The 19,549-nt window shown below is 37.1% G+C and overlaps 1 protein-coding gene across 11 annotated transcripts in view; it reads right to left on the reverse strand.

Annotated features, from left to right (window-relative positions):
- Positions 1-19,549, reverse strand: part of CadN (neural cadherin) — a 1,238,426-nt gene that overhangs the window by 96,333 nt on the left and 1,122,544 nt on the right. For all 11 annotated transcript variants that reach the window (XM_090407912.1, XM_090407911.1, XM_090407917.1 and 8 more), the window contains one exon: positions 2,354-2,657. In XM_090407912.1, the coding sequence (XP_090264038.1) occupies positions 2,354-2,657 (304 nt within the window). The remainder of the gene's footprint in view (positions 1-2,353; positions 2,658-19,549) is intronic.

Genomic DNA, 19,549 nt, shown 5'->3' on the forward strand with positions numbered 1-19,549 from the left:
CATATAATCATTTATTTATTATAGATACAAGGCTGGATTATGACGAGTGTCACTGTTGAAAATATGAAAAGAATAATATTTTTTCAATTATCATTACACGAAACAAATGCACTGCGATCTAACGACGATATTTGTTTGCACTTGTCATTGCTATTGATACGAAACTTTTATTATTGGTGTTTGTTCGTAGTAAGGATGAAATATTTTTAATAAGTGAATTTATTTATTAATAAATTCTTTACTGATTAGGAAAAAAAGTGTTACTGCTGCCAATTGTCTTGAATAGTTTTTCCTGAAGTGTTCAAGACTCTTACCATTTCCATAAATGTTATACGGAGGTAACAGGCTTTGAAAATTCTTATAATCCCCTGATCCATCGGTTTCAAAAGCGATGTTGTGTTTGGGGGCATGAAAACAACCTTGACATCCAATGGTGTTCTTACTTCAGCAAGATTTTGAGGATGTCCAGGAGCATTATCCAAGAGAAGCAATGCCTTGGCTGGCAAATCATTTTCTTTACAGAAGCAAAGCACGGTAGGACAAAAATAATTTGTGTACCAATCTATAAAAACGTCTTGTGTAACCCAAGCTTTCTTGTTTCATTTCCAACAGACTGGCAGCATGTTTAAGTGGGATCCTTGAAAGTGCATGGTGTCCGTGAATGGTATACCGACATTGGTTTAAGCTTCAAAGTTCCGAAGACATTTGCACCCAACAAAAGCATAAGTCTATCTTTTGCAGCTTTAAAACCTGGAGAGAAACGTTCTTCACAGGAAATGAAGGTGCGTGATGGCAATTTTTTCCAGTAGAGCCCAGTCTCATCAACATTAAAAATGAGATCAGGAGGATAACTTCTTTGTTCTACACAGTCTTGAAATTCTTTAGGAAAAGCAGCCTGTGCTGCAACATCTGCACTTGCCGCCTCACCACATAATTTGACACTATGGCACTTACTTCAAGACTTAAATCTCATGAACCAACCTTTGCTTCCTAAAAATGTGTCTTCACCTCCATCTGTCTTTTTAAGATCCTCAAAAATTCTTTTTGCTTTCTCAGTTATAACAGTCTGCATCAGAGGAATGTTTATCTGATTCAAGTCATCCACCCATGGTGATAATAATTTTTCCATTTTTTTATGAAGAAACTTAAAAAGGAGCAAGTAAAGCTCTGCTTCAGGAGCAAATAGGAGCATATGGTTGAAACTCGATCCTCAATATTACTGGCAAAAATATTTCAGAATTAAAAAAATAAACTATTTCAACTTTAGTATTGAATAACAGACCATCTTGTTGATCAAATGATTACCAAAACAGAACTGATTTAATATGAAATATGATCTTTTTTTACCACTGACAAAAGACATAAATAAACACTTCTCTGCAAATGAATAAAATTGTTGTCAACTCATCCTCAGTATCTTTAACTAAGTCAATTCAACCCTTAGGAAAGGATTTAATTTTGTAATATATCACCCAGGGAAATTCCAATGATTTATATTATGACAGTCACAGATCAAGATGTGATTTACCTGATGAACTAATCAATAATGTTCACCTTGATGTAGCCCCTGCTGTAATTTACATGTTTTGAATTTAGTACTGCAGCAGATTATTGCGCAGACTGTTTTATTCTATCTGTATTTTTCCTAATTGTAGTAACAGTCGATGGAGAGAAGTTCATACTTCTACAAACATTAGCACGTGTCTACCCACCTTCAATTCTTCGAATCACCTCCTTCTTCTTTTCAAGTGCGATTGATTTCTGTGCCTTCTTAACACCAAGTTCTGCCAACTTTTCTGTACCTCTTTTATCAGACATGGTATGTAATTACGTATTTTATCACTTTCAATATGTATGTAAAAAAAAAATAGAACAATTAGGTAGATTCAACAGTAAAACTAGGTTTGATACATATACATTGTAGTAGCTCAGTAAACACTCAAACACTACAGTGCCTGCTAGTGCCGTTTCTTAGTCAGACCACACTACAGTAAGAAAGCACGTGCAGGCATCTGGTGTTATTGTGAATCGGCGTAAATTGAACCATCGTAAACCGAAGGCAGCCTGCACATACATTTTGGAGTCATGAATCTTGTGTTATGAGTATCAGTTTCATTACAGTGGTTATTAATCAATTATCAGACAAATGCTATTTCTCTCCTCTTTATCAATAAAAGTATCAAAGTTTTGGGTAGTGCTTATGGGATAGGTCTCTATTCTAGTTTCCCTCCTCAGAAACATTAAACCAATCTTGAATACATCTTGGTGGTAGCAGTAGTATTAAGATACCATTCAAACTTAAACATTTTCCCATGAATCATATTTTATGAAACTACTAAAATTAAAAATTTACCTTCTTGAAAGTCATTATCGACTACTGTCACACCAGGACCAACATACTGGACATCTCCACCAGCTACGACATTTTGCTTTTCTATCATCATTAACTGATGTTGACCTTCATATTCTAACAGTTCATCGTAACGGCGTCCTCCACCTCCATCTAATGAGATGCTTGAAGTACTGCCAAATCTTAACACCCTTACTGTATGCCACTGACCATCACTCACTTGGACATGTTTAAGACAAAGTTCATGTTCATCAGTAGAACGAAGGTGGTTGAGGTTAAACCGGAGTCGTAATTTCTTGTCCCTAATCTGACAAAAAAACATCATGATCTTGTTAATTAGTAAAATAATTATATCATGAAGTCAACTAAACAATTCTAACTGGAATCAGAAAGTGAATAAAAATTTAAAAATTGAAGTCAGTGATCATTGTTCAAGTTTTAAAACCTTTTAACTTATAATGAACTTCGCAGTTAGCCGAGTGGCTATGCCTGGGAAAGGAGAGTCTTGGGTTCGATTCCCATTGCCAATGTGAGGAGCTTAAGGATCTTTCTCAGACATAGCAAATTAGCCAGTCTTGGGCATTGACTGCAGAGTTTTTCTTCTCAGTTTATCTGGGGGTTTTCCTCCCGCAAGAAGGCAAACCAGCCCCGTGAACACATGCATCTCCAGACGTAGGACACACCAGAAAGCATAGGGCTAGCCACCTTATCCTTGGGATGGGTACGAATTAGAAGTGCTAAGGATAGCCCTGTAACAGGCCACCTAGGCCTAATACGTGAAGGGAAGAACTTATAATGAAATTATTTTAGAAATATTTATGAATTATAAATAAATAATTGTATATTATGATGTTATCATTTATATCACCATTTCCTACTGGACTGGATGGCCAAGTAGATAGTTGTCCCTGCTTTCCATTGGACAGACTGTGGGTTTGAATTTCAGTGAATACATGTTTAGGAATGTCTTTAGTTGGATGATTCATTTCAGTGCCTGGTGCAAAACCACCACCCTGCTTATTGAAGGAATGAAGTGACCCGAATTTAGATTATTTATCCCTTAGCTCTTAATGCACTATATGTTTAACCTTTTTTGTAAGTGGGACCACATAACGTAAGTACAGGCATCCCTCGGTTTATACCTCACTTCAGTTACTGAAAAAACGGGCATAAACCGAATCAGCGTAAAATGAACCCAATTTTAATCGGAGGTACAAAGTTATGTTCTGTACAGTCAAAAAATATGCACATGAAGTATGTGTAACATTATTATATTTAAAGCTTTGATAATACATACATATATATTTGTTAAAATAAAATTATTAATAACAAAAACAAAACAAAATTATATACAAAAAATATGAAACTTTGAAAAGATATTACATATTTCTATGTTGAAATTCCTGGTTTCGGATCACCTGCATTTTTTTGAAAAAAGTATCCAGTGTTAACTGCCTAGATTTTCTTTTCTTTCTTAAAGGAGTTCAGTGTAAGGTCAAATAGATGCGATTACACTCCTTTTTATGTTTACACTCCGTTCCAATCGTGGTCCATTTCACAGAGTTCATCAGTCAATATCTCTATGCAAGGATACACTGTAAATCGGTCATTTTTGTATCTCTCAGAGGACCTTCTTCATTTTCTATCTCTTCCTTTGGTGGTTGACTTAATTGTTCTGCTAATTCTTTTAAGTCTTCATTGGAAACCGGTTTATCATGGCTTTCTAAGACTGCCTTCACATCTTCAGTTGTAATATCATCCAATCCCACCTCTCGAGCAAACTTGGCAACGTCTTCAATAACATTCTCCTCTTGCTCTAATTCCTCGAAATTGTGTATAAATGCTGGAAAAAGTTTTCGCCATGCTCCTTTTAAACACTTTGCTGCCATTTCGTTCCAAGCTGCCTTGATGTTGTTAATGCTCTTCAAAATATCGAATGACTGCCAATAGCCTTGAATCGGTTTTCCTGAAGTGTCCAAGACTCTTACCATTTCCATAAATGTTATACGGAGGTAACAGGCTTTGAAAATTGATATAATCCCCTGATCCATCGGTTTCAAAAGCGATGTGTTTGGGGGCATGAAAACAACCTTGACATCCAATGGTGTTCTTACTTCAGCAAGGTTTTGAGGATGTCCAGGGGCATTATCCAAGAGAAGCAATGCCTTGGCTGGCAAATCATTTTCTTTATTTGTACCAATCTATAAAAACGTCTTGTGTAACCCAAGCTTTCTTGTTCCATTTCCAACAGACTGGCAGCATGTTTAAGTGGGATCCTTGAAAGTGCGTGGTGTCCGTGAATGGTATACCGACATTGGTTTAAGCTTCAAAGTTCCGAAGACATTTGCACCCAACAAAAGCATAAGTCTATCTTTTGCAGCTTTAAAACCTGGAGAGAAACGTTCTTCACAGGAAATGAAGGTGCGTGATGGCAATTTTTTCCAGTAGAGCCCAGTCTCATCAACATTAAAAATGAGATCAGGAGGATAACTTCTTTGTTCTACACAGTCTTGAAATTCTTTAGGAAAAGCAGCCTGTGCTGCAACATCTGCACTTACCGCCTCACCACATAATTTGACACTATGGCACTTACTTTGAGACTTAAATCTCATGAACCAACCTTTGCTTCCTAAAAATGTTTCTTCACCTCCATTTGTCTTTTTAAGATCCTCAAAAACAGTTTTTGCTTTCTCAGTTATAACAGCCTGCGTCAGAGGAATATTTTTCCGATTCAAGTCATCCACCCATAATGATGATAATTTTCCCATTTTTTCATGAAGTTTTCCCCCTATAACTTGCGTGTTTTGCATTTATTACTGCCATAGATTGTTGCACAGACTGTTTTATTCTATCTGCATTTTTCATAATTGTAGTAACAGTCAATGGAGGTAAGTTCATACTTCTACAGACATTAGCACGTCTGTATGTCTTCCATTCTTCGAATCACCTCCATCTTCTTTTCAAGTGTGATTGATTTCTGTGCCTTCTTAACATCAAGTTCTACTAACTTTTATGCCCTTCTTTTATCAGACATGGTATGTAATCACATACTTTATCAATAATATGTATGTATGTAAAAAAAATTAAATAGAACAATTAGGTAATAAATACCTAATTTTATTCCTTTCACTATTAAAAGTAGGTTAGATACATATATGTCATAGTAGCTCAGTAAACACTCAAACACTAGAGTGCCTACTAGCATCATTTCTCAGTCAGACCACTAGAGTAAGAAAGCATACGCAGGCAGCGTTATTGTGAATCGCCGTAAATTGATTCGTCGTAAACCGAGGGCTGCCTGTATTTGGTTCAACTGCTTTCCTTTTTCACTACAACTCATCACTAAGTTAGTTGGTCTTATGATGTGGCATTGACTTTCTTCTAGTTGCTTCACAAACCAAGAACCAACTTTGAACACATATACTGTTCAGGCATAAATAAGAATTTGGATAATATGTGGAGTTTGCGTCACTGCCACCGTAGAGAGACTAAGTTTCCAGAGAGAAATCCAATAATAATGTTTACAACTCTTTGGCCTATGCTCTTAATTTTATTATACCATCAAAAGTTATCACTATTAGAGAATTTATCACTGCAGTGCAAAATTCATCATGATAAATCAAAAAAGAAAGAAAAAAATTTGAAAAAAATATATAACTTGATAATTTTAAAATACTCAAGTGCAATCTAAACTTCAGTGATTTCAAAGTCATTAAATTTTTCACAACAACATTTGGAAATAATCTACAAGGCTAGTTGATAGGGGCACATAAGAATTTTTCTCTTTAGTGAAATTATTATGGAGGAAGAAGCACATTTACATAAGTAAAATCAATAAAAATTATAACAACTTACATCAAAGGAATGAACAATGATTTTAACAAGTTTGTGCATAAAGAAGTTTTAAAAGATAATTTTAAAAGTTTTTAAAAGATAATTTTAAAATACTCAAGTGCAATCTAAACTTCAGTGATTTCAAAGTCATTAAATTTTTCACAACAACATTTGGAAATAATCTATAAGGCTAGTTGATAGGGGCACATAAGAATTTTTCTCTTTAGTGAAATTATTATGGAGGAAGAAGCACATTTACATAAGTAAAATCAATAAAAATTATAACAACTTACATCAAAGGAATGAACAATGATTTTAACAAGTTTGTGCATAAAGAAGAAAAAATTTTAAAAAGATACATTCATTTGAAAAGTGTATAACAGACAAAAACATGCCAGCTACATCAGAATTCCAAAAAAACAGAAGCTGGGAAGTCAGGTGCAAAAAGAGGTACTTATTATATGTATATTTACTGAAAATTTCACTATTATTAAAAAAAAATAGTTTTTTTTGAATTTACTCTTTCCCAATTTAACCTTTTATTACATATACTACTTAATTAGCTGCTGCTACTACAAACATGCAACCATATTAAAATATTGTAATAGGCGAAAAAAAAAAAGGACACCTTTTCTAAATACCTAATTTTATTCCTATTTGTATTAACAATCTTTATAGTCAAAAAAGTGCATTTTAGTCACTGAAATAAATTTTTTAATTTAATATTTTAAGAAATCTCATACTCCACCTCCCTCCTTTGTCAATTAATAATTTCTTATTTTATTTTTAAATTTTGGGACTTTATCCTTTTCATATTTGCTAGGCCAATTTGTCTCACACCAATCTGAATAGTTATTATTATTATGACACCTCCAGGAGTCACAATAACCTCCAGGAAGTCCAAAGACTCATCAAGGGAGGAGACCTACTCTACAACTCTCCATTTCCACCACCTACCAACACCTTCATCACCTGCACCAAAGTCATCTACTGCTGACCACCACCACTACTAGTATATTTGCAGACAATCACAAACATCCATGCCCACGACAGGATTTGAACCCACAGCCTTTTGGCTGGAGAGCAGATACGCTAAAAACTCAGCCAACCAGGCCAGCATTTAAAACCTGAAAAGATTACTGTTTTTTAATATTAAGGTGAGGATATATATAGAATGACACATTCAAATTGAAAACATTTGCATATTTTGTATTCATATTTTCAATGAGATGACTAAAACTGAACATTTTTAGATAACTGTTCAAAATTTGGTTGAAAATTTGTGATGGTAATTCTCATTGTGAAATGAAGATGCTCATCTCTTATTTTGTTTCTTCATTGGAGAAGGGGGGGGGGGAGAAGACATCAGGTAACACTGAGTTCAGTGGCAGTCATGATGGGAGATAATGATAAGTATAGAAGCAGTGACATTTTCTTGCTTTATGCTAATGCCAGCAGTATCCGGAATAAAGGAGATGAATTGGTGGTGCTGACAGCATCAGCATGGCCAAAGATTATTGGGATCACTGAGACGTGATTGACGGAAGATGATATAATAACAGGAATAGAAGTAGCAGAATACAGCATTTTTCGGCAGAATAGAAAGGGAAAATGTGGTGGTGGAATACTGCTTATGATAAGTGATGACTTATGTCCTCTAAGAGTGGCGGCTTTGGAAGGCAGTGACATTAATGGTTTTTGAAAGCATATGGTGTGAGGTAGAGGTGGACAAAACAGGATATTTAGTGGGGTGTTGCTACAAGCCAAGGAGTACAGAGGGTGGAGAGCAGGAGATGTTTAGGAAGTTGAGCTTGGCAAGTGCAAGAAGAATGATTGTTATGGGAGATTTTAAATACAGCATTATAAGCTGGCAATGGGGGTGCTTAAGGGTCAAAGCTATAGAGGAGACCTCCACATAGCCTTTAAAGGAATGTGGAGAACCGACCAGGGCTTCTGACCTAATGTCCAATCCTCATCTTCTCATGGTATCTACTTGGATACTGAACGGATGAGGATGGGCTGGCAATTTGGAATTTAGCCGACCAAATTGTATTCTTATTGGTTAAACCAATATAAAAAATGATGGTACAACACGACAAAATTTCATGCATGCTGACTGGGGCGTCACCCGGTTAAACAAGGACCCCCGTTGTTTTTGCCAGGGAACCAGGGCGAACAATGAAAAGTCAGCTACTGGAACAAAACTGAAAACACACCCCAACTGAACATCACCAGAGTTAAAGATCGGTACTATCAACATAAGAAGCCTGAATGGAAAAGAAATGGAGCTAGCTGAGGAATTAGATAACTACCAGATTGACATAATAGGGGTGACTGAAACAAAAAGGACAAAAACTGGTGAGCTCTTTCTGAACAATAAATACAAAATGTTATATTCAGGCAATGACAATCAAGGAAAAGAAGGAGTAGCCATAGTATTCAACACAAAATTAAAGGCTAATCTTCCTGAATGGCAGGCAATCTCAAGTAGAGTAATGTGGACAAATATGAGAATGGGAAACTGGGAAATGAGACCAATTTGTGCCTATGGTCCCACAGATTCCTCCTCTCAAAAAATTCCTCCACTTCTACTAAGGTAGGAGTGGAGGAATTTTTTGAGACTTTAGAAAAAGCAACTGACACAATGAAAAAGGAAAAGTTGGTCCTTGTTGGGGATCTAAATAGCAGAGTAGGAAGAGATTGTCAGACATACAAAAATATTTTGGGAAAATTTGGAGAAAAGAGCAAAGCTAATAATAATGGCAAATATCTTTTGGATTTCTGCTCAGGACATGGACTAGTTATTACTAACACCATGTTCCAACATAAAAATGTGCACAAATTCACATAGAGAGAAGAGGCAAGGAATAAGAAAAGTCTCATTGACTATGTTATTGTTGATAGTGATGTTTACTCCCTGGTGCAGGACACTAGAGTATAAAGAGGATTTGAAATTGGAAGTGATCGCCATTTAGTCTTGATCCGGATAAAATTTAATTTCACATTGAAAAGAATAACATGTAAGAAAGTTTTAAAGTGAATAAAAGTTGAGCAGCTCTCAGATGTATACTTTAGACTAAAATACACAAAGATTATTGAAGAAAAATGAAAGAGTTTGAGAACAGGAATCAAACCTTGGAGATTCAGTGGCAAACTCTGAAGAAAACATTGATTGATTCAGCCAGAGAGGCATGTGGTGAGGTTATCTGCAAGGATAAAAAAATCAGAACTCCCTGGTGCACACAGGAAGTTAAAGAGGCAGTGTAGGAAAAGAAGAAAGCATATCAAAAGTTCCTGGCAAATAAGTCAGCTTGTGCTCTTAGAGAATACAGAGACAAATGCAAGAATGCTAAACACTGTGTAAAACCAGCTAAACAAAAGTCATGGGAGGACTTTGGCAAGAATATAGAAAATAAATATCAAGAAGGGGGCAAAATATTCTGGAGGTTGTTGAAGAAGCTTAGGAATGGAGGAAAGAGTGCTGTAAAAGGAGTTAGAGATGATAAAGGTGACATGAAAATGGGAAAACAGGAGAAAAAGATATCCTTGAAGTATGGAGTAATTACTTTGAAAAACTGCTAAACGAAACAAGCAGTGATGACAGCACTGTGATAAAAAAAAATGGCCAGGCATGCAGTCAGGAATGCATATCCATACTTGAAGTAGAAAAAACCATCAAAGGCTTGAAATGGGGAAAGGCAGCAGGAGTAGATGATATTCGACTAGAAATGTTGAAGTATGGTGGTATAAGAGTCTTACAGTGGCTGCACTGCATAGTCCAGAATGCCTGGACAGAGGGAAGAATTCCTGATGATTGGAGTAGAGCTCTCATAGTACCCACATATAAAAAGGGAAATAAAACTGAATGTGAGAATTACAGAGGTATTTCCCTACTGAGTGTTCCTGGCAAGATCTATGCAAGTATATTTGAGAAACGATTGAGAAGAATTGTGGAAGAAAAGCTTGGTGATGAATAGGCTGGATTCAGGCCAAATACAGGCTGTCAGGATCAGATCTTCACTTTACGACAAATAGTGGACAAAGCATGGGAATATAACAAAGATCTGTATTTAAGTTTTGTCGATTTGGAAAAGGCATATGACAAGGTGCCAAGAGAGAAGCTATTCAATACACTGCAGTTATATGGTGTCAATGGGGCATTATATCAAGCAATACTTAGTCTTTATTTGAGTTGTAAGTCAGCAGTCAGAATTGAAGGAAGTACAGGAAGATGGTTTAATGTTAAATCTGGTGTGAGACAAGGACGTACATTAACCCCTCTGTTATTCATTATCTATATGGATCACATTATGAAGGAAAGTGGTATTAAACATGATATCAAAATTGGAGATGTTAACGTCAGCTCTTTGCTTTATGCGGATGATGTTATACTTCTAAATAAATCCGCTACAAGTCTGCAAGATTCTCTGACTAAATTGAATAACTGTTGTAATAGATATGGTATGAAGGTCAGCAATAAAAAGACAAAGACAATGAAAATAGGCAGAATCATTGAAAATGTCAACTGTGTTTTGAATGGAGAACCTGTGGAACAAGTAAAACATTTCAGCTATTTAGGCACAATTTTTAGTGAAGATGGTAAATTAAATATAGAAATAGACAACAGAATCAGCAAAGCTGGTATGGTAGGAAGTCAAGTGAATAAATTCATATGGAATAAGAGAAAAATTAGAACACTAAATTAGCTGTATACAAGACAGTGTTCAAACCAGTTTTAACTTATGGATCTGAGAGCTGGGTCAGAAGTAAAACACTTGACCAAAGACTAGAGACTGCAGATATGAGAGTTCTGAGAAAGATTACAGGCACGAGCAGATGGCATCAATGGCAATATCATATTAAAAACGAGGATATTAGAAAAGAACTTGACATTGTCAGCATTCAGGAATGCATTAGCAGAGCTAATCTCAGGTGGTATGGTCACTTAAATAGAATGGGCAAAGAAAGATTAGCAAAACAAGTGTTCTCTGCCAGGTTGGCAGCAAAACGACCCAGAGAAAGACCAAGATATAGATGGATTGCTACGGTACAAAGTGCCTTAGACGATGGAAATATAAGATCTGATAATGTTGGAGTCCTGACAAGTAACAGATTGATTTGGAGGAAAATTGTAGATAGGAAGGTAGTAATGATGTAATTTTTTTCATGTAGTACTATCATATCCTGTATACCCCTTGAGGGTACATGGCAGGAATTTGTTAATGATGATGATAATAAGCTGGGAACAGGAAAATGTTGTAGTAATGGAAATGGAATTTCTAGAATTCTTGAGGGAGAAATGTCTTAGGCAACATGTAATAGAGGGAACAAGAGGTTCGAGAGTTTTAGACTTGGTCATAGCATCAGAAGAGCTGATAATAAATAGATGAAATCTCTCCCCCCAGTTGGAGAGAGTGACCATGTGGTTTTGACTTGGAAGATGAATAAACATGCAGGAGTATCAAAGAAAAGGGAAAGGGAACATATGTGGAACTATAAAGTGATTATAATAGTCTTAAATATCAACTTGGGGCAGTTCCATGGAGGGCAGAATTGAAAGGCCAGGATATCATTAGTGCTTGGAAAATTGTGAAGGAATATTTGTTAGCAGCAATACTAAGCTGGCTGTATTCCACGAGTGAAGAATTGAACACAATTTATAGTAAAGTGGATGACAAACAATAACAAACAGGAACTTGCAGGTTAAAAAGAGGTTATGGAAGAGATATAAGGAGAAGGGATAAGATCAGATGCATAAAGAATATAAGACTCAGGCCAGTGGAGTGACTAGTATAGCGAGGAAGGCAAAATTGGAATATGAGAAAAGATTGGCACTAAGATCCAAGGAAAATGCTAGGGAATTTTTTAGCTATACAGCCAGTGGGAGGAGAAACGATTGTTAAAGAATGACATTGTGGGATAAAAATGGGAATTAGAGTGACTGATGCAGAGGACATAGTGAAGTCATACAACAAGCACTTTATTGGAGTATATCATCCTGGAGAAGAAAGTTTTAATACTAGAGGGGGTAGGGCAGGCTCGAGGTTTAGAGGTACAAGAGGAGAGTGTGTTTCAAATACGGAGTACTCTGGATGTCAGTAAAGCTGTGGACTGGATGGTATTTCACTATGGGTTTTGAGAGAATGTACTAAAGAACTGACAGCTTCTTTGACCTGGCTTTTGAATGAAAGTCTGGTTATGGGAAAGGTACCCAAGGAATGGAAGGAAGGTAAGATAGTGCCATTGCATAAGGGTGGTAGCAGACTGGAAGTGTCTAATTATAGGCCAGTTTGTGTGTTGTCATCAGTAGCTGTTAAGCTCTTGGAGATTTTAGTTAGGGACCGTATATAGCATTGGGCAGATGAGGGTAATGTTATCTGTGAGAGTCAACATGGATTTGTGAAGAGGTGCTCTTCTTTTAGTAATATGCTAGACTTTTATAATAAAGTTACAATAGCAGTAGTTGAGGGAAAGGCATATATTATCATTTTTTTTTTTATTTTTTATTTTGCAAAGGCATTTGACAGGGTGCTACATGATAAGCTAATATTTAAGTTGCAGCACATGGTTTAGATGTCAGGTTAGTCAACTGGGTTCAGGATTGGCTGTCTGATAGGTATCAGAGAGTTGTGTATGGTGGGGAAATTTGCAGAAGGTTACAAGTGGGTTTCCACAGGGTTCAGTACTGAGACCTGTATTGTTTAACCTTTATATGAATGTCATTGTCAATGGACTGCAAGGGGATATTTAGTTGTTTGCATATGATGTGAAGCTGGGAAAGGTTATTAGTAATAGTACAAATGCAGTGGCCCTGCAAGAGGATTTGAATAAACTAGAGAGATCGGCAAATGAACAGGGATGTCGGTTTAATGAAGCAAAATGTAAAGTCTTGAAATTTGGGATACATTGATGGGAGGTTGCATACTCGATTCGAGGAACTGTACTGGAGAAAGTAGGGGAGACAAGAGATCTGGTGATGATGATCAATAGAAAACTGAAATTCAGGGAACATATTGCAAAGGTGGTGAAGGTAACCCAGAGGATTGCTGCAATACTGAGAAGAACACTGACCTGCAGAGACAGAAGAGTTATCATTCCGTTGTATAAAACCCTGATCAGACCACACAGATTCTCAAATTTGGTCCCCAGGATTTGAAGGGGATAAATTAACTGTGGAAAGGGTGAAGAGGCAGATAACAAAGATGGTTTCAGGACTGTACAATGTTAATAATGAGGATCAGCTAATGTGGGCTGCAGAGTTTGGTGGATAGAAGAACGAGGGGTGATATGATCAAGACTTTTAAACTGCTGAGAGGTAGTTACATGGTGGAAACTGGGGAGTTCTTTCACTAGGTTTATCAGCAGGAAGGAGCCATCCCTGGAAAGTACGCAAGGAAGCTGATAGAGTGGTGCGAGCAAGAACGGTCAATGAGTTGAAATAGTGACATGATAGATTTTGTGTTTCCTAGGAAAGACCTCCAGCGATTAGTCAAGAGACTAATCGCTAGAGGCCTGAATAATAATAATAATGGGTGAAGAAATTTGCTCATAAACATATGTTGTTTTGCACAAAGCAGCCATTTTCATTTTAATGGCATTTTCTTTTTTAGCAAAAAATGTTCAGAGGGAATAGCTTGTAGAATTCAAGTAGTTTATTTGTGCAGTGTGTACACTTATTTTTAAACTCTGTTTTGCTTTATAGTTCATAATTTCAAGTTGCATGTTGGGATTGCAGTTTCCAGCCATAGAAATAAAGGAATTCTCAAACAAGCTTGTCTTTTTCATAGGTTTTTACATTAGCAAATAAACTTTCGATCAAAACGTAACTGTAAAACCAGAGGCAACAATTTTTGGAAAGTGTTTCTCTTTTATCAACATTCAAAGTGAACACAACATTCAAATTAAATTAATCATATTTTTTGCAGCATTAGTTGTGATTGCTACCATGTTATTAATATTTAATCCTAACTTTTCAACAGACTGACAAAAATTTTCAAAACAATTTCATCTATAGTTGTTTCGTGTACACTACGCAGATCAGCTTCAACTGGTACAAAATTATTACTAATTCAATGTACAAGGATAATGAAATGGCTGTGTCATTTACATTGGTATCATTAGTGCTACACTATTTCATTTGTTTTGTTTTCCAAAAGATGTTCGAAGAAATTCTTAACAATAATTCCAGTTTGTCAAGACAAAGTAATATCTTGTATCATTATGCATCTCTCCAGACAAGTTTCTTCCACAATTTCAGCATCACTGAATGGTTCTTTCAAAAAGCAAGCCAAATGCACAACTTGATAACTGGCACTGCAGATAAAATTCTTGACTGATATGTTTTCGGTGTCTTTTGTTGTTTTCTTAATTCATTTTGTAACTTTGGACATGTCTTACAAGCATGATTATATCAAGACCCGATGGATTCAAAGATTCTTTTGGAGTTCCTTATATCATCATACCATGTTTTAAACACACTCAAGTTCTCTGCAGACACCAGACTCTCAGGAAAGGCATTATTATTATTATTATTATTATTATTATTATTATTATTATTATTATTCAGGTCTCCAAGGAGTCAAAAGACTCATCGAGGGAGGTCCTTCCTAAGACATAAAGTCTGTCAAGACTCATCGAGGGGAGGTCCCCCCCTTGAGAAACACAAAGTCTATCATACCACTCTTTAAACTCACTGACCGTTCTCGCTCCCACCACCCCATCAGGCAATGCATTCCATGGCTCAACCACCCTCCACACAAAGAAACCACTCCTTACCCTCTTGCTCACAATTTCCTTTCGTAACTTCCAGGGATGGCCTCTTGTCATCACTCCTTCCCGCTGTTCAACCAAGCAAAAGAACTCCCCAGTGTCAACCCTGTAACCACCTCTCAACAGTTTAAAAGTCTCAATCATATCACCTCTACTCCTTCTATCCACCAAACTCTGCAGTCCACATGCTCTCAGCCGATCCTCATAACTATCCTTGTACAGTCCTGAAACCATCTTTGTCATCCACCTTTGTATCCTTTCCACACTTAATTTATCCCCTTCAAATCCTGGGGACCAAATCTGAGAACAATAGTCCAAGTGTGGTCTGATCAGAGACTTATACAACGGAATGATAACCCTCTTATCTCTGCAGGTCAGTGTCCTTCTCATAATAGCAGCAATCCTCTGTGTTACCTTCACCACCTTTGCAATATGTCCCCTAAACTTTAGGTTTCTATCAATCATCAACCCCAGATCTCTTGTCTCCCCTACTTCCTCCAGTATAACTCCTCCCATAGAGAATGCAGCATCCCATTGATGTTTCCCAAAACTCAAGACCTTACATTTTGCTGCATTAAACTGACACCCCCATTCATTTGCCCATCAACTAGCTTATTTAAATCCTCTTGCAGGGCTACCACATCTGCACTATTACTAATAATCCTTCCCAGCTTCGCATCATCTGCAAACAACTGAATATATTCCCCTGCAATCCACTGGCTATGTCATTGATATAAAGGTTAAACAATATAGGTCCTAGTACTGAGCCCTGTGGGACCCCACTTGTAACCCTCTGCCTCCTGGAAACTGCTCCACCATACACAACTCTCTGATACCTATCAGACAGCCAATCCTGAATCCAGTGACCAATCTGACATTCAGACCCATGTGCTGCAACTTAAATATCAGCTTATCATGTGGCACCCTGTCAAATGCCTTTGCGAAGTCTAAGAAAATTCCAGTATATGCCTTTCCCTCATCTAATGTTCTTGAAACTTTATTATAAAAGGCTAGCATATTGCTAAAACAAGAGCGTCCTTTCACAAATCCATGTTGATTCTCACAGATAACATTACCCTCATCTGCCCAATGCAGTATACGGTCCCTCACTACTTTTTCCAAGATCTTAACAACTACTGATGACACACAGACTGGCCTATAATTAGACACTTCCAGTCTGTTACCACCCTTATGCAATGGCACTATCTTACCTTCCTTCCATTCCCTGGGCACCTTTGCCAAAGCCAGACTTTCATTGAAAAGCCACATTAAAGGCACTGTCAATTCCCTAGCACATTCTCTCAAAACTCGTGGAAATACCATCCAGTCCCACAGCTTTACTGACATCCAGAGTACTCAGTATCTGAAACACACTCTCCTCCTGTACCTCCAGACCTCGAACCAGTCCTATCCCTCTAGCATTAAAACTGACTCCTCTAGGATGAAATACTCCAATAAAGTGTTCATTGAACAATTCCACTATGTCCTCTGCATCAGTCACTCTATTCCCATTTTTATCCCACAATATCATTCTTCCACAATCATTTCTCCTCCTACTGGCCATATAGCTAAAAAATTCCCTAGGATTTTCTTTGGATCTTAGGGCCAATCTCCTCTCATATTCCAGTTTCGCTTTCCTTACCACACTAGTCACTCTTCTGGCCTGTGTCTTATATTCCTCATGCATCTCTTCACCTGTCTCCTTATATCTCTTCCATAGTCTCTTTTTTGCATGCAATTCCTGTTTAATATTGTTTGTCATCCACTTTACTCCAAATTGCGTCCTCTTCTTCACTCGTGGTATACAACTTACCATTGCTGATAACAAATATTCTTTCACAATTTCCCACGCACTAGTGATATCCCGGCCTTCCAATTCCTGCCTCCATGAAACTTCCCGAAGTTGACGTCTAAGACTATTATAATCACCTGCCTTATAATTCCACATAAGTTCCCGTCTCTTTGATACTCCTGCATGTCTATTCATTTACCAAGTCAACACCATATGGTCACTCTTTCCAATGATTCACAACCCTGCATGCAAAAAACCTGCTTCTCACTCCCCTGTTCATGTCCTCTTTATACAGTTACCTGCCATTAATAACATCCAACTAAATATTTCATCCTTTCAACCTCTACTTCAAATCATAATGCTTCCTCACAACCACTGCCATTACTGTCCCCTTGCATTTCCACTTTTGTGTAGTATAATTCTTCTGATATTATCAATAACACCCCATCCCTTTATGCCTTTCTTCTTCTTCCTATTATTATTATTAGCCTTCCAGGGAGTCAAGGACTCACCAAAGAAAGATTATACATCACACACACCAGTCTGTCATACCATTTCTTAAACTCATTCACACTAGATGCACTTACCGCTTCAACAGGCAAACTATTCTACTGATTTACAACTCTATGAGAGAAAAATCTAGCTCTTATCCCTTTTTTAAATCCACACAAACTTAACTTTCATGGATGCTCCCTTGTCCTCTTCCTACCTGCTATATAATGAAAAATTTTTTTCAACCACTCTCAAAAGTTTATAGACCTCTATCACATCAATTCTCTTTCTTCTGTCAATCAGCGTCTGCAGTCCATATACTCTCAATCTATCCTCATAATCTACATTCCATAATTCTAATATCATCTTTGTAACTTTTCTCTGCAGCCTTTCCATAGCTTCTTTATCGCTTTTGAACCCAGGAGATCGAATCTGCATACAGTAGTCCAGGCACCCATCAAATTACTCTATCCATTTATATTCTGAATGTTGCATCCTGATTTACGCTCATGTGTAGGCCCACACTTTACTGTGTAGGTATTTGAAACCAAAATCCATATGGAATAGGTTGGTTACCCCTTATTCCAGAAGTGTCTTATGTCTGTAAAAGTGTGTTCACGAAACCGGTTTGCCTGTTCTGAGGGATGAAAAACCCGAGATTCTGGGTGAAAAAAACCTCTTCCGCTATATGAAACTGGCTAACTCAGCTTTAGTCGAAAGAGACCAGATAAAGGTTCCTCACATCACAGACGGGAATCAAACCCTCGTCTTTTCAACCAAAGGGCTTTGTCTATACTGGCTGAGCTATGGAGGCTCGAATGTTGCACATAAAAATGATATGTCTTCCATTCTATAAACAAAAGTTGCATTTAAGTATAAGGGAAACTGCATACTCTCAAAACAAAAAAAAATGGTCTTCAAACACATGCTTACACAACTTCTGTTGTTATCTCCCTATTTGTCATATATTGAAAAAATTTCCTTCGGTCACTTTTATAAAACCACTTTAATAGTTTTAACTTTCTACCATGTCTCCTTTTTTTTTCCACTGATCAACTATAGATCAACTATATTAGTATCTCAGAAGTAGTGATAAGAGTACTGGAATATTCTGTGATATTCCTCTGTAATTCTCAAATTCAGTGTTATTTCCCTTCTATGTTGCCCCTCAACAGAGTACCTAACTTTTTATAATGGAGTGACAGCTGAGTTGGATAAGGGAAATGGCTACACAATGATTCTGCTGGATTTTGCAAAAGCATTTGACCGAATACCACATGGAACTGTGTTACACTGGTTATGTGGATAAGAGGGTGGCTGCTGGGCAGATAACAAAAAGTGGTATATGGAGGAGAAGAATCCAGGTGAAAGCTGGTGACAAGTGGCATGCCACAAGGTTTAGTGCTAGGACCATTACAGTTTAATTTGTACATAGATGATATAGGAAATAACCTGAAAAGAAATATTCAGTTGTTTGCTGATGATGAAAAATAAGGTAGAGTAATAGTAAATCAAGGTAATGTGGAAGCTCACAGGATGATTTAAAATAGGCTGCCAGTATGGGTAAAAGATAATGGGTATCAGTTTAATGTGAAAAAGTGTAAAGTTATGCATTTGGGATAAACAGATTACACACTATGTACCACATTTATTGAACTGTATTCCAGGAAATAGATGAAGCTATGGATTTAGGGAGTGATGGAAATGTTGAAATTTAGAGGTCATACTGCTAAGGTAACTTGTACGATTACTTGGCTATTGAAGAACACACTAACAAGTAGAGATAAGGAAGTTGCTATTCTACTTTAGAAGGTGCCTTGATATGTCCACACCTGGATTGCTGTGCTCAGGCCTGGTCTACTGGGTTTCATGAGGACCAGTAGAAGAAGTAGAGAAGATTCAGAGATGAGCAACCAAGACGGTCAGTGGAGTGTTCCTTATGAGGACAGATTGAGGATTTGTGGATTGCAAGGTTGAGAGGTGAAAAAGATAGGATATGATAGAAACATTTAAGTTACTTAAAGTGTTTTATAGGACTGATTCAGGGGAAATGTTTCAGCACTTAGCTAGAGGGGATAGAACAAGAGATTATTCCTGGAAGTTGAGTAAAATTGTTGTTAGTAGGGGATGCAAAGACTAGATTTTTCACTTGAAGAGTTGTGAATGAATTAAATGGGTTGCTAGAATCAGTTGTTAGTACTCTGTCAGTTAATTGGTTCAAGGAGAGGTATGACAGTTTGTGTGGATAAATTGGATCGCCTGTGATGAGTCTTCGGCCTCCATGGAGGCACCCATACAATAATAATAATAAT

The sequence above is a fragment of the Typopeltis vanoorti genome, chromosome 18, assembly GCF_054136105.1.
Source record: "Typopeltis vanoorti isolate ZY-2024b chromosome 18, IOZ_Tvanoo_1.0, whole genome shotgun sequence".
NCBI lineage: Eukaryota > Metazoa > Arthropoda > Arachnida > Uropygi > Thelyphonidae > Typopeltis > Typopeltis vanoorti.